The sequence below is a fragment of the Chaetomium tenue genome (genome assembly GCF_020726465.1).
Source record: "Chaetomium tenue strain MPI-SDFR-AT-0079 chromosome Unknown F5144scaffold_1, whole genome shotgun sequence".
Taxonomy (NCBI): Eukaryota; Fungi; Ascomycota; class Sordariomycetes; order Sordariales; family Chaetomiaceae; genus Chaetomium; species Chaetomium tenue.
The window spans coordinates 1550616-1562730 of NW_027117329.1; the positions used below are offsets into that span (position 1 = coordinate 1550616).

The 12115-nt window shown below is 57.6% G+C and overlaps 4 protein-coding genes across 4 annotated transcripts; 2 read left to right on the forward strand and 2 right to left on the reverse strand.

Annotated features, from left to right (window-relative positions):
- Positions 1-941: 941 nt before the first annotated feature.
- F5144DRAFT_19792 (major facilitator superfamily domain-containing protein) lies at positions 942-3043 on the forward strand. The gene is made up of 8 exons (XM_066782877.1): positions 942-1297; positions 1361-1456; positions 1508-1583; positions 1642-1745; positions 1811-2098; positions 2155-2260; positions 2320-2625; positions 2680-3043. The coding sequence occupies exons 1-8, from the start codon at positions 1062-1064 to the stop codon at positions 3022-3024; spliced, it is 1557 nt and encodes a 518-aa protein (XP_066648028.1). The 5' UTR covers positions 942-1061; the 3' UTR covers positions 3025-3043.
- A 774-nt stretch (positions 3044-3817) lies between these two features.
- F5144DRAFT_607838 (Afadin and alpha-actinin-binding-domain-containing protein) lies at positions 3818-6964 on the reverse strand. Its single transcript, XM_066791572.1, has 2 exons — positions 6529-6964; positions 3818-6466 (listed from the first exon to the last, which is right to left on the reverse strand). The coding sequence occupies exons 1-2, from the start codon at positions 6709-6711 to the stop codon at positions 3950-3952; spliced, it is 2700 nt and encodes an 899-aa protein (XP_066648029.1). The 5' UTR covers positions 6712-6964; the 3' UTR covers positions 3818-3949.
- Positions 6965-7429: 465 nt separating this feature from the next.
- F5144DRAFT_20306 (ribosomal RNA-processing protein 7-domain-containing protein) lies at positions 7430-9173 on the reverse strand. The gene is made up of 2 exons (XM_066782935.1): positions 7692-9173; positions 7430-7443 (listed from the first exon to the last, which is right to left on the reverse strand). Exon 1 carries the CDS (start codon positions 8833-8835, stop codon positions 7864-7866), a length of 972 nt encoding a protein of 323 aa, XP_066648030.1. The 5' UTR covers positions 8836-9173; the 3' UTR covers positions 7430-7443; positions 7692-7863.
- F5144DRAFT_20371 (uncharacterized protein) lies at positions 9101-10170 on the forward strand. The gene is made up of 3 exons (XM_066782941.1): positions 9101-9236; positions 9384-9884; positions 10004-10170. Exons 2-3 carry the CDS (start codon positions 9513-9515, stop codon positions 10055-10057), a joined length of 426 nt encoding a protein of 141 aa, XP_066648031.1. The 5' UTR covers positions 9101-9236; positions 9384-9512; the 3' UTR covers positions 10058-10170.
- The last annotated feature ends 1945 nt before the right edge of the window (positions 10171-12115 follow it).

Sequence of the window (12115 nt, forward strand, 5' to 3'; positions counted from 1 at the left end):
GTACGAAGCAGCCGAGGTGGTTTCCGTGACGAGGCTATCTAGGGCATGGGTTTGTCCGTGATGCATCAGCCGACCAGCTTTCCAACGTTGAACGGGAGTCAGCACGTTGGAACTTTCGGCCCGAGGGGAAGCGACAAGCCCCCTGTCCTCTGGTAAAGAGGATCTCACTTCTTCCGCCCGAATGAGAACGCAGGAAGACAAGCATACTAAGCTTTGAGCTAACCAACGGATGGCTGCTTGCCAAGCATGCCGCCTCCGTCACAAGTAATGGTGGACTTGGCGACGAGTCTTGTTCCCCTTTCGATGCCATCCACAACCTGATAGGATGCAATATTCGACAAAACCCCATCCTCTCCTCGCGGGGACACACCCATTCGCTCGGACCTCAGACCGCCCATTCCCCAAGCTCGGTCATTGTGATTCGGCCCTTTCCCTGTTCCTTCTCCAAGTGATCGTCCATTGTCTGTAACACCCCGCACGGCAAAGGTCCCGTCCCACCCTGGGTACCCCGGACCAAGGTGCCGGGGCTATTCAACCGGGGCCAATGACGGAAGGGATGCTGTGAACCTTGGACTCGATGCTGCGATGGGAAGCAGCAGAACCCGGGTTGTTGGAGACTCGAGGCCGCGTGCCGGTTAAGAAACCCTGGCAGTTGCTGTCAAGATGTTGCCATCGCCGAAAGGTTCCTGGCACTCGGATGGGCCAAACAGCCGGAAACCAATCCCGACGACGCGAGCTCCTCTTTAGGGGGTTCGTCGCCATGTGGTGGATGACGTGCCGGGTTGCCACGGCCTTCGCGATGGGACTTGATAAGTGGTAAGAGTATCGCGCCAGGTTTGGCGACGTGTTGTGCCGCCCTGCCACTCGGTCTCAAGCGAGGAATAACGTTATACTGCATCGGGCCCGGGTGCAACCATCCAACAGCGGCGGCTTGATATCAAAAACGATCGACCCCCTCTCTTGGTCTCTCCTTCAGCTCGGCAGCCTTCTTCTCGCTTGTCTCAGCTTGTGCTCAACCATCATATCAGCGAAACTTAGAGGGACCGCCAAAGACCGCCAATATGGCCGACTCCCCGACCGACACCAAGATACGGGGCGATGAGGCAGGTAGCACAGACGAGAAGATCGGGGCGGCCAACGTAGAGGACACCAGGCCACAGAGGATGCAACCCCCTGAGTTCATCCGGAACCTGTCCCCCGAGGAAAGGGAACTACTAGAAAAGAAGCTGAAGAGAAAGATCGACATCCGACTCTTGCCTGCGATTATTATCATGTACATCATGAACTACATTGACCGGTATGTCTCGGCGTCTCGACGGGTGGAAAACTATGCGTCGTAGACTGACCATGATACCGTTAGAAACAATATCGCTGCTGCTCGGCTTGCTGGTTTGGAGCGCGACCTCAACCTGACATCTACCGAGTTCCAAACGGCAGTCAGCATTCTCTTCGTTGGGTAACACAGCTCTAAGACACGTTTTGGGTACTAGCAACTAACAATTCCGAGATACCTTTTGATGCAAATCCCATCGAATCTCTTCCTCAACAAGTTTGGCAAGCCCGCCATTTACTTGCCCGCTTGCGTAAGTCTCCCTTGATATCCCATATTTATTTGTTCTGGCCCGCTAACAATGCGACCAGATGGTGGTCTGGGGTATTATTTCCGCACTCACAGCTGTCTGCACAAACGCGGCCGGTTTACTCGCCAACCGTTTCTTCCTGGGTGTGGTTGAAGCTGCGTACTTGTAAGCCACCCGATTCCCCTTAACACAACAACGAGCGATAGTCTAATTAAGCCGTAACTCCGCAGCCCCGGTTGTCTGTACTACCTCTCGTGCTGGTACACCCGCAAGGAACTTGGCTTCCGCACTGCCGTCTTGTACTCAGGGGCCCTCATCTCCGGCGCCTTTTCCGGCCTCATCTCGGCGGGTGTGACATGGGGCATGGATGGGACTCGCGGGCTGGGGGCATGGCAGTGGCTGTTCATCATCGAGGGTGCCGCCACTGTTGTTGTGGCGTTCGCCTGCTACTTTGTGCTGCCCAACTTTCCGCGGACCACAACGTGGCTGACGGACGAGGAGAGGACGTTGGCCATCTGGTATGTTACGTGTGTGCTCGTGCTCTACGTGGATGGGGGAGCTGATACTGTCCTAGGCGCCTCCAGGAGGATATCGGCGAGGACGACTGGGTCAACAGCGAGGAGCAGACCTTCTGGGAGGGTGCGAAGCTAATGTTCATCGACCCCAAGACCTACATCCTGGTAAGTACCGACTCAGGCTAGGGGTGTCCTTCACCGCGTTGTAGCTAATTGCACGCCAGCTGGTCCTCCTCTTCTGCATCGTCGCCAGCGGCACTGTCACCAACTTCTTCCCGACAGTCGTCAACACGATCCAAGTGGGCGCACTCGAAAACGAGAGCAGCAGCGCGAAGGTCATCTCGCTGCTCCTGACCGCCCCGCCCTACGTGCTTGGTGTCATCGTCACCTACCTCAACGCCACCCACGCCGACAAGACGGGCGAGCGGTACTGGCACATCACAATCCCCATGTGGGTCGCCGTGATCGCCTACATCATCGCCGCCACCACAACACACGTTGCCCCGCGGTATCTAAGCATGATGCTAATGGTTCGTCTCGCCCCCCCAATCCAAGCCACAACGCACCACTAACCACAAACGTAGGTCCCATCCGTCTACTCCGGCTTCGTGGTCGCTCTCGCCTGGATCAGCAACACGATGCCGCGGCCGCCGGCGAAGCGGGCCGCGGCGCTGGCCTTCATCAACGCCGTCAGCAACTGCAGCAGCATCTACGCGTCGTACCTGTACCCCAAGAGCGCCGACCCGCACTACACGGTGGCCATGATTGTCAACTGCGTGACCGCCTTCATCGCCGTGTGCGCCGCCACCGTCATGCGCGCCGTCCTCGTGCGGTTGAATAAGAAGTTGGAGGCTGGAGTGTGGGTGGAGGGGGCGATTAATGCTATTCCTGGGGAGGGGGCCGCGAATGGGTTTAGGTTTAAGGTTTAGGGTGGTGTGAGTTTGGGGGAGGGGGGGATGATGGGGGCGTGGGGGGGTTTTAGAAAACAGAGCCAAAGTGAGGTTTGGTTGTATTCCGAAATACAAACAAAGATGGCATCTTCACCGTCTTTTCAAAACGCGCGGGTGACATTCCGAGTGGTCCTGCCAACGGTTTGGGCCATCGTAGCGTTGCAAGGGTGACAAATACACCCAAAGGTTCACCAACCACACTCTGGGAGGATTGTAATCCTGGCGCGAGTCACCTGGAAACGAGGGAGAGGAACACGTGTGGCGTTGTAACTACACTAGCTGAGTGAATATACCCATTTCCTTCACCGCCACTAAGAAGAACCTCGAGTCCGAGCAGCATCTCAAAATTCCCATTGGTATCTGACTAATTATATCAACAACGAGCCCAACGACCTAGCAATGCCCATTCGAATCAAGATAACAAGCCCCACCGCAACGGAATGCAGTCCCAACAGAGACAAGACACAATACAATGCCCAAAACGAAGATGCCCATTTCCAAAATTGCATGCTCCAAGACAGATCAGCGGGATCAAACCAACAAAGCAGGCAACCAGAAACCCGTCCATGGACGGGGTGTATGCAATGAACAAAGAATGGGGGGGATCAGCAAAAGAAAAGAGAAAGACAAAACAGAAAGAAACGAGTCAAACTTGAACTTGAAACCCAGAAAATGCAGCCTCATAACTCATGACACTCCGCGCGCCTCAAACTTCATCCTGCACAACCACCGCCAACAGACCGTATCCCCCTTCCCCCCTCTTGCCCTCACTCCCCTTCACCTCCCAAGAAATCAACTCCCCCACACCATCATCAACACTCCGCACCCTCCCAAACCCCAGAACATGTAAACAAAAGTCCAAAAAAAATGCAGGATCATCCAGTGCAGCTTCCATCCAATCCATCTACCTCTCAACAGTGACGTTCCCCCCTTGAATCAGGGCATCCAACTCCCACGAGTTGAGGGTACTCCGCCTGCGCGAGGTAGTTTTGCTCGTCCTCCGCTCCCTCTTCCGCATCGGCGACTTCTTCAGTTCAGCATCACCACCACCGCCACCACTCTGCTTATGCTGCTTCTGCTGCTGTGCTGGCGGTTGCAACAAGGGCTGCTGAGCCTTGCGCGGCGGCGAGAACCCCAACTCGTCAGCGTCCTCGTCGCGGGTGGTGGTGGAGCTAGGCGCGCCGTCCGAGGTCGACGCAGAAGCGGACGCGGTGCCCGCGGCGCTGTCGGTTTCGGAGCGGGTGCTCAGGGTGCCCGTGTTGCGCTCCGGTTCCGGCTCGGTAGGGGTGGTGCTCGCGGTGGAGGTCGTCCCGGGTGGCGGGAGGCTGATGCCCTTTCCGAGCCGTGCCGCCTTGAGCTTGGCTCGTACGCGAGCTGCGTCGGCGTCGCGCTCCGAGGCGGCTAGCTTGGCGGTGATGGTGGCCATGTTGAGGGGCGACTGTTGCGGGGCGGGGAGCACATTGTTACAGCCGGGCCGGGGTAACGGGAGGCGGGAATTGACGCGTTTTGGCGAACGACTTGGTGATGGCGCCGGGGATGGTACAGATGCGTGGGGTGGCGGAGGAGGAGGCAGTTCAGCGTTTGCACTCTTGTTAACGCTTCTGTTGGCGCTTTTAGTAGTGCCGGCGGATCTAACAGAGGTCGCCGAGGTTGCTGAAGTGGCCCGCTGCGGCTTTGTATGGCCCGGCTTATCGTCTGGCCTAGTGTCTGACCTTCCTCTGGTAATTGGGGGTCGGGTCGGTCGGGACTTTGGCGGCGGCTTGGCCGTAGTCTTCACCTCTTCGCTTTCCTTCTTTTTCGCGGTCTCCCTCTTCACAGGTTCCTTCCTCACAGCCTCCTTCCCGATGGCCTCCCTTCTCGTAGTAGTCTCTTTCTTTGCTGGATCATTCTTCCTAGGGGACTCCCTCCTCTTCGTCGTGGAGGCCGGACGGGTTTGGGCCCTCGCAGAAGCTGTCGAGGTCTTGGATGTACGCTCATCAGCAGCCTTGGCGAACATGCTCCCAACCGAAGCGTCTGGCGTCGAAACATGAGCAGAGGGCGGCAGTTCCACCTTGGCAGCCTCTTCCGGCGGTACCGTGCGTAGCGACAGGGTTGGCTTCTTGTTCGGCGACTGCTGGGGTTGGTCGGCATGAGGCGGGGGGAGAGGAGGCTCGTCCTCCTCGTAGCCCCGGTTCTTTTCTTCTGAGATAGTCGGGAAGCCCTTGGGGGGCTTTCTGTTATGTGGGCGATCGCCACGGTTCGCCGCCGTGTAAGAATCACGCAGCGGGGTGAGCTGTGGCGGCAGGGGGAGTGGCGGTGAGGGCAACATCACTGATTGTTGCAGGATCTCCACGTTCGGCTCTTCCACGTCCAAGTCGTCGACGTCGACGTCGTGATCGAACATACTTGAGGTATCGCTGTCATCCTCGTCGGCTTCGGCGCGCGGAACCAAGTCCAATGACCCTTCGTCGTCGAGTAGCTGAGAAGCATCCACTTCCTCGTCCTCGAGGACGGCGGCGAGACGGAGGGCATATCCGTGTGCAGTCTCCTCCACGTTGCGCACCTTCACCGGGCTAAGCCGCAGTCCCATCTTCAGCTCTTCCACGTTCACGGGCCGACCGCTCGCCTGCATCCTCTTTCGCCAGCCGTCGATGAGATGGACAGCCTCCTTCCAACGTGTCTCCATCTTCTCCCAGCCGTCGCGCAGCCTGTGGATTTCGTCCTCGCGTACCACGACCTCCTCAATGGGGACAAATGACGGGTTCGTTAAGATCGTGCGTAGGTGGTCGAGCACCGCATTGACTTCGAGCGACATATCGTCGGGGTGGGCCGCGAGAACCATGGCATGGCCGTCCCCGTTCTCCATCATATTCCCGTTGGCGACGTCCCAACCGCTCATCTCTTTCAAGTGCTCGGTCGTATTCCTCACCAATTGTAGCAGGCCTTCATTCTCCTCGCTGAGGCCCTTCGCCAGCTCGGCCAGGAAGGCATTGGTTTCTGTGCGGAGATCGTGGCTCTGCTCAGTGTCGTCGTCGACCATCGGCCCACCGTGCTCGGCTTCGGATCCGGTGTCGCCGACCACATGGATGGATGTGATTCCGGTGCTTCGGCCGGCGCCTCTCGCCCTGCCCGCTTCTGTGACGGCCTTCTTGAGGCCCTCGATCTGGCGGTCCCGCTTGCGCACCTCGTTCGCACACGAAGCCCTCGTCTGGGCCACGAGTGTTTTTGTGCGCGCAGCCTCTTCTTTTAGGCGGTGAACGGTGCCCTCGGCTGTCTTGAGGTTTGTGCGGAGCGCAGCCTCGGCGGCCTCGCTCAAACCAACTTTCCGCTGCGCGTCAGAGTATTTCTCTTGTAGGCGCTGGATATCGTTGGCCTGCCGCAAGGACTCGGCACGAAGGGTCCGCAGGGTGGCCGAGAGGGATTCGCGGTGTTCGGCATCTCGCTGGAGGGGACAGTTAGCGACGAGACGACGGGTATCTAGGTATGGGGGGGGCCAATGCTCACATCTCGCCGTAGAATTAGATCATTTACCACGGCCATGATCCGGCTCATGGTCTCGGCCACCGCCGTATCGGTGTCGCCCGGTTGGGCGAAGTCGATGCCATTGCCATCGCGGAGCAGACCACGGGACAACAGCTGGTTGTTGATGTACAGCGACGCCGTACGCAAGTTCTCGGACTCGATCATCGCGGCCGACGCTTGGTCTTCATGGGTTCTCTTTGGCTTCGAGTTTTTTTTTTGTTCTCCAACAAGCACCAAACAGCAATCAATGCTGGATCGTGGATCGTGGATCGCGCGGTTTGGGAATAATATGGGCAGGGGCACACAAAAGATGCAGGTGGGAAAGACCCTGTTCCGTGTCGGTAAGAAAAATCAAACCAAATCAAGCCCAAATGTGCAAGATGTCATTCCGGGATTCTCGGTGCAACCAAGAGCTCGGGCTCAATGCGACACCGTTTGGCAATCTCCAGCTCCCGTCAGGCGCTGTTTATTTGGCGGGGCGTTGCCGTGGCAGCGGCATCCGTAATTGGCATGGGATCTGCAATTTCTTCAAGCAAACTGCTTAGCGGTGCTGCATCTGCTGCATCAGCCCTAACCCTCCCCGCCTCTTCAAGCCCCTTCCTTGCAGGCACCCCTAACAACGAAACAACCTCGTACCATGTCAGAAGAGAAAAAAGCCTGCACATTCTCGGTGCAGATCCATATTTGGAGACAAACATTCAACTGGGATTGGTCCCGCGGAGACGGGAATGCAGTCTATTGACAGGCTTTGCTTTCCGTGCCGTGCACGGTGAGTTCCCCCCCTCTGACCAGGAACAGCCCACTTGGTCAGCCGAGCCGACCCCATCACTGCCCATCCTCCCTCCAGTCTTCGCGATCTTCTGTCGCTCAGTCCTCCCCAAAACGTCACTGCCTTGTCTAAAATTGAACATCAAACGTTAGTCGATGATGCTTTTAGCTCGATTGTAAATCAAGGTTACGCCAGAAAGAAACCACACGTCAGAGAGTTTGAGAAGATTATTGGCATCGCGGTGTTTGTCACCTTGTATCCTTGGCCACAAGGGAGAAACCCCCCGAGCGCCGAGAGGGACGGTCTGATGGCCCCGCGTGCGTCATCATGGTGTGTGAAAGTGGAGGTGAAGAGAACGAAAAGGGAAACCACTTACCGTTCTGGATGTCGTGCTTGGGCCTTACACCCCGAATTGGGTTCCCAAGCCGGCAGGTATCTCGGAGCCGCTGCTGCATACCGTACCACACCCGTTTGTTCTAGTTGCGACCCAAACATGGGTAGGGAGGTATATTCGTCTGGTTTTTTTGCCTTGGCACCCCCTTGCATGCTCACGCTTCGGGGACAAACTTGCCCCTCTTCACCCGCATGGCCTCCAGCTTCCTCCGGTCGTCTTCGAACTTCTTGAGCAGCTCCGCTTGCTCCTCCTTCTTCCGCTCCCGCAGCTGGAACCGGTAGAAGTTTGTAAGCTCCTCCTTCTTCTTGTCCTGCCTCTCCAGCATCTTGCGCTTGGCCTCCTCTGCCTCGTTCCGGCTCGCCGGCGCGGCCCTGCCGCCCCTTGTGACCGTGACGAAACCGTCCTCGTCCGGCTCGTTCCGCAGCCGCTTGGCGATCTCGGCCGCCTCCTGCTCGCGCCGGGCAAAGAGCGCCGAGAAGGCGTCCACTGATGCTTGCAGCGCCTCCTTATCTGCGTAGGTGAGCCGATTGTGTGTCTTGAGCCAGACCGAACCAAGCGGCGGGACTCGGCCCTCCGGCAGCTCCTCGCCGCCCCAGGTAGGGTACTTTTTCTTCTTGTGCGCCTTGGCAATTGCCTTGAACACCTGCTCCACGCTCTTCTCGTCGGCGAGCAGCACCACCGCCGTGCCACCGCTCCTCCGTAATGGCCGGCTCCATGTGCTCGGCAGGCGTGCCGCGGCCTCTTCCTGCGCTCGCTCGACCTCCTCGTCCTCCCGCTTGCGCTTCTTGCCGTGGGCCTGTAATAAGCGGGCGGCATGAGCTGGCTGCGCAGCGTCGATTGGGGATTGGGCTAGCGAATGCGCATCTTTGCGCTCGTCTTCGAAAGTGGCGCTCTCAAACCGGCCCGTGCCGACTAATGAAGCGAAGAGGGCACGGAGGTGGGCTTCGGTGCTGTCGACGGGCACGTTGGTCAGGAAGAGGCTGCGAGCGTCGGTCGTGGTCGGAATTTTGGGCGCGTTGCGCCGTACGTAGAGGTAGTGGATGACATTTTTGGGGAATGATGGTAATGGCGCAATCGATACTGGGAGTATGGAGAACTCTCCAACTGTTGCGGGACCTGAAGCCATTGTGAGGACTGGTGGTTGTGAACTCGGCGCGCTCTTGCTCAAGACTTGAATTTCGATCGCTCCTTGTCCAGAAAATTTAGGCCCCACTTTACAGCTCGCGGAGCTTATCGGTGGCTGCGATTGGTCGATTGCCCGATAGCGACGCCCCCCAGCCTGGGAGCAAGTGGCCTGTCTCGCTTGGCTTGCTTGGGATGAAACAATCGACACCAAAACCCGGACAACCTAGAGCTTCCAATGGTCATTAATTACATAGTTATTTAATGCGGTCTTCATGAGATTAACCTTGTCCTGTCCGGAGGACAATATTGCGCTCAAACTTTTGGAAATTACTATACGAAATTGATAAGGAAATTACTATGCAAAATTGATAAGGAAATGCCCGTTATCGCGAGTTTCGATTGGTTCGTAAGCATGCTCCAGCTGGAAGCTCCTGTTTATTCAATCCATCCATCCATGCCCTCGCAATCCGCTCGACCATCGCGACCATCGCGACTCCCGCCGTTTGCACATCTGCCGCGATCTTGCTTTCCTCAGCTAACCTATCGCAGGTTGAAGCGTCGCGAGCGAGCACTGAGATTTCTCGCGCAATCGGCCGCGGAGATGATTTTCCCCTTGCTTTCGCACCGGCGCTTGCACCTGGGCCTCGACGGAACCTTACGCACGGCGTCCTTGCTGCAATGTATCACGAAAGGGGCCGCGTTTCTACAGATACCCCGGAAACGGCAGCCGCTCGGGATCAACGATTGACAATCCAGCGACGCCACCGCGTGGAACGACGCCATGGCGTGCAGCCTTCGCAAACCCCGACGTTAAGCAGCTTGATTGGACGAGAACAGCAGCTCAATGCTGAGGACGAGGCGCTTACGACCAGCCGAGGCGATTTGCTACCCGTGCAAGCCGCTGAGGGAGACGATTTGGGTGGTGACGCGGATGACTTGCGACACACACCGCCACGCCGTGGACGCCCTCCCAAACGCCGTTCTCCGTCTGCGTCTTCGGCTCGGTCTCGCGGGCGCCCTCGCGGACGCCCTCGGCTAGCACGCAATCCCGTCGGCCGCCCACGCACGCAAAACTTCTCCGAAGACAACCCTCCGCGCGAATTCAACGAACCCGCGGCTCAGTCTCGCGGACGCCCTCGCGGACGTCCTCGACTAGCACGCAATCCCACCGGCCGCCCACGCACGCACAACCTCTCCGAAGGAAACCTTCCGCGCGAATTTAACGAACCCGGTCCGCGGTTCACAGGCGACGACCAGGAGACGCCGCTGTTGGCCGAAGACATTGCGATCAAGAGGGAGTTCGACGAAGCGCTTGCCTCAGAGGAGATGCAACGATGCCTGCGCTGCAAGGAGCGCTGGTTTGACGTCAAGCTCATGGAGGAGGTGGGACTGGCAAGTCGTATATGGTGAAGGTGATATCTTCTCACCTTCAGGCCAAGGCGGCTTCCTATGGCCGACCCTCCCCCATCGTTAGAGCAGCTCCGACGGGCGTGGCGAGCAACCAGATCGGGGGACAGACTTTGCATTCCCTGCTGCGGCTCCCCGTCGACGGCAATTACCGCCCGCTCTCCGAGACCCCGACAGTCCTGAACGCGTTGCAGCGGCGGTTTAGGGCCATTTACTACCTCGTGATCGACGAGAAGAGTATGCTGGGCCTCAAAACCCTCGCATGGATCGACCAGCGCCTGCGGGAGGTGTTCCCGGAGCGTCGCGACGAGTTTTTCGGCGGCCTCAGCGTCATCATGATTGGGGATTTCTTCCAGCTCCCCCCTGTCCTTAACAAGCCGCTGTATTCGACAAGCGACGATCTGAAGGACATCGAGATCGTCGGGCGTAATGCGTACCTCTCGTTCGACAAGTCGGTGTTTCTGACCACAATACAGCGGCAGCAGGGCGAAGACCAGGCCCCGTTTCGGCGGGCCTTGGAAGAACTGCGAATGGCTGATGTGTCAGTACCCTCTTGGGAGCTCCTTGCTTCGAGGTGTTCTGTCAAGCTCTCTCCCGAGCAGGTTGACAGCTTTGCCGATGCGCTTCGCATCTATCCCACCAAGGCCCAGGTCGTCGAGTACAACCACCAACACATGCTTGGCCTGGACAGCCCCGCCATTCAGGTCGAGGCAAAACACGAGGGTGTTGGCGCGGAGAAGGTGGAATCCTCAAATGCCGGCAACTTGGCCAAGCGCTTGCCCTTGTGTGTTGGTTGCAGGGTGATGCTGACGCGGAATTTGTGGGCCGACGTCGGGCTCGTTAACGGCGCACAGGGCACAGTCTACGACATATCCTGGAAAGAGGGTGCCGACGTGCTGCGAGACCCGCCCGAGGTCATCATGGTGGCCTTCGATGACTACGACGGCCCGGCCTTCACGATGCCAAACGGGGAGCCGCTCCGCAGTGGAGAGAAGCTGGTTGTTCCCATCCTCCGAGTGCGGCAGGACTTCATGGTCGGCGCCAACTCATGTTCGAGAGAGCAGTTCCCGCTGTGGGTCAGCTATGCGATCACCGTCCACAAGTCACAGGGCATCACCCTGGACAAGGTCGTCTGCGATATCTCTGCGCCAGAGTTTGCTTCTGGCCTCTCCTACGTGGTCGTCTCGCGGGTGAAGACACTCGGCGGACTGATGTTTGAGCGGCCCTTCGACCGCAGCAGGATCTACCGCGAGACACCATCACGAGCTATGGGGTTGAAGTTGTCCGATCACGCTACCAGGCAACTGCAGGCGTTATATGCTGTGGCGGGGGAGGTTCCCTCAAGAGTCTAATTGATTTGTAAGTAGCGAGGACGTGAGTGTAGAGACGTAACGTGAGTGGCAGAATAGAAACGATTAGTAGCTATAGTTAAGTGTAAGAAGACGACTCAAGTAGATAGAGTTGTTGGCCGACGGACAGATATTGGCGCTTCGTCTCTCCCGTATTCAACCCTAACCCGGATTGTCCTCCGGAGAGGGACAGGAAAATTGCCAGGAGCGGGAGAGAGGAAGGAAGCGCCCCGTAGCGTAGCGAAGGGCCGCGCGACTGACGAACGAAGCGACGCCAGCAATTTTACAAAATTAAACATGGTGTTGGGAGATAGTTAACTCTAATGAATGTATCTTGTCTTTTATTCCACAATCCCAAATACCAGGTAAAGTTGGGACTACCCTCGCTCTCACCTCAACAACAACGCAATAAAAACAAGCGAATCCAACCCTCCATCTTTTCAAACTCGGCTAGTCTTCTCAGTTAAATGAGGCTATTTCTCGCATTTCTACAAGTAGCCATTGTGTCCAATCCTGACCAGCCCT

Excerpts from the sequence above, each read along its gene's own strand:
- F5144DRAFT_20306 (XM_066782935.1), bottom strand. The coding sequence starts at position 8,835 with ATGGCTTCAGGTCCCGCAACAGTTGGAGAGTTCTCCATACTCCCAGTA.
- F5144DRAFT_20371 (XM_066782941.1), top strand. The coding sequence starts at position 9,513 with ATGTATCACGAAAGGGGCCGCGTTTCTACAGATACCCCGGAAACGGCA. Across the intron at positions 9,885-10,003 it reads CTCGGCTAGCACGCAATCCC|CGGCCGCCCACGCACGCACA; the intron begins GTCGGCCGCCCA and ends ACGCAATCCCAC.
- F5144DRAFT_607838 (XM_066791572.1), bottom strand. The coding sequence starts at position 6,711 with ATGATCGAGTCCGAGAACTTGCGTACGGCGTCGCTGTACATCAACAAC. Across the intron at positions 6,467-6,528 it reads ATCTAATTCTACGGCGAGAT|CGAGATGCCGAACACCGCGA; the intron begins GTGAGCATTGGC and ends TGTCCCCTCCAG.
- F5144DRAFT_19792 (XM_066782877.1), top strand. The coding sequence starts at position 1,062 with ATGGCCGACTCCCCGACCGACACCAAGATACGGGGCGATGAGGCAGGT. Across the intron at positions 2,099-2,154 it reads GAGAGGACGTTGGCCATCTG|GCGCCTCCAGGAGGATATCG; the intron begins GTATGTTACGTG and ends ATACTGTCCTAG. Across the intron at positions 2,261-2,319 it reads ACCCCAAGACCTACATCCTG|CTGGTCCTCCTCTTCTGCAT; the intron begins GTAAGTACCGAC and ends ATTGCACGCCAG.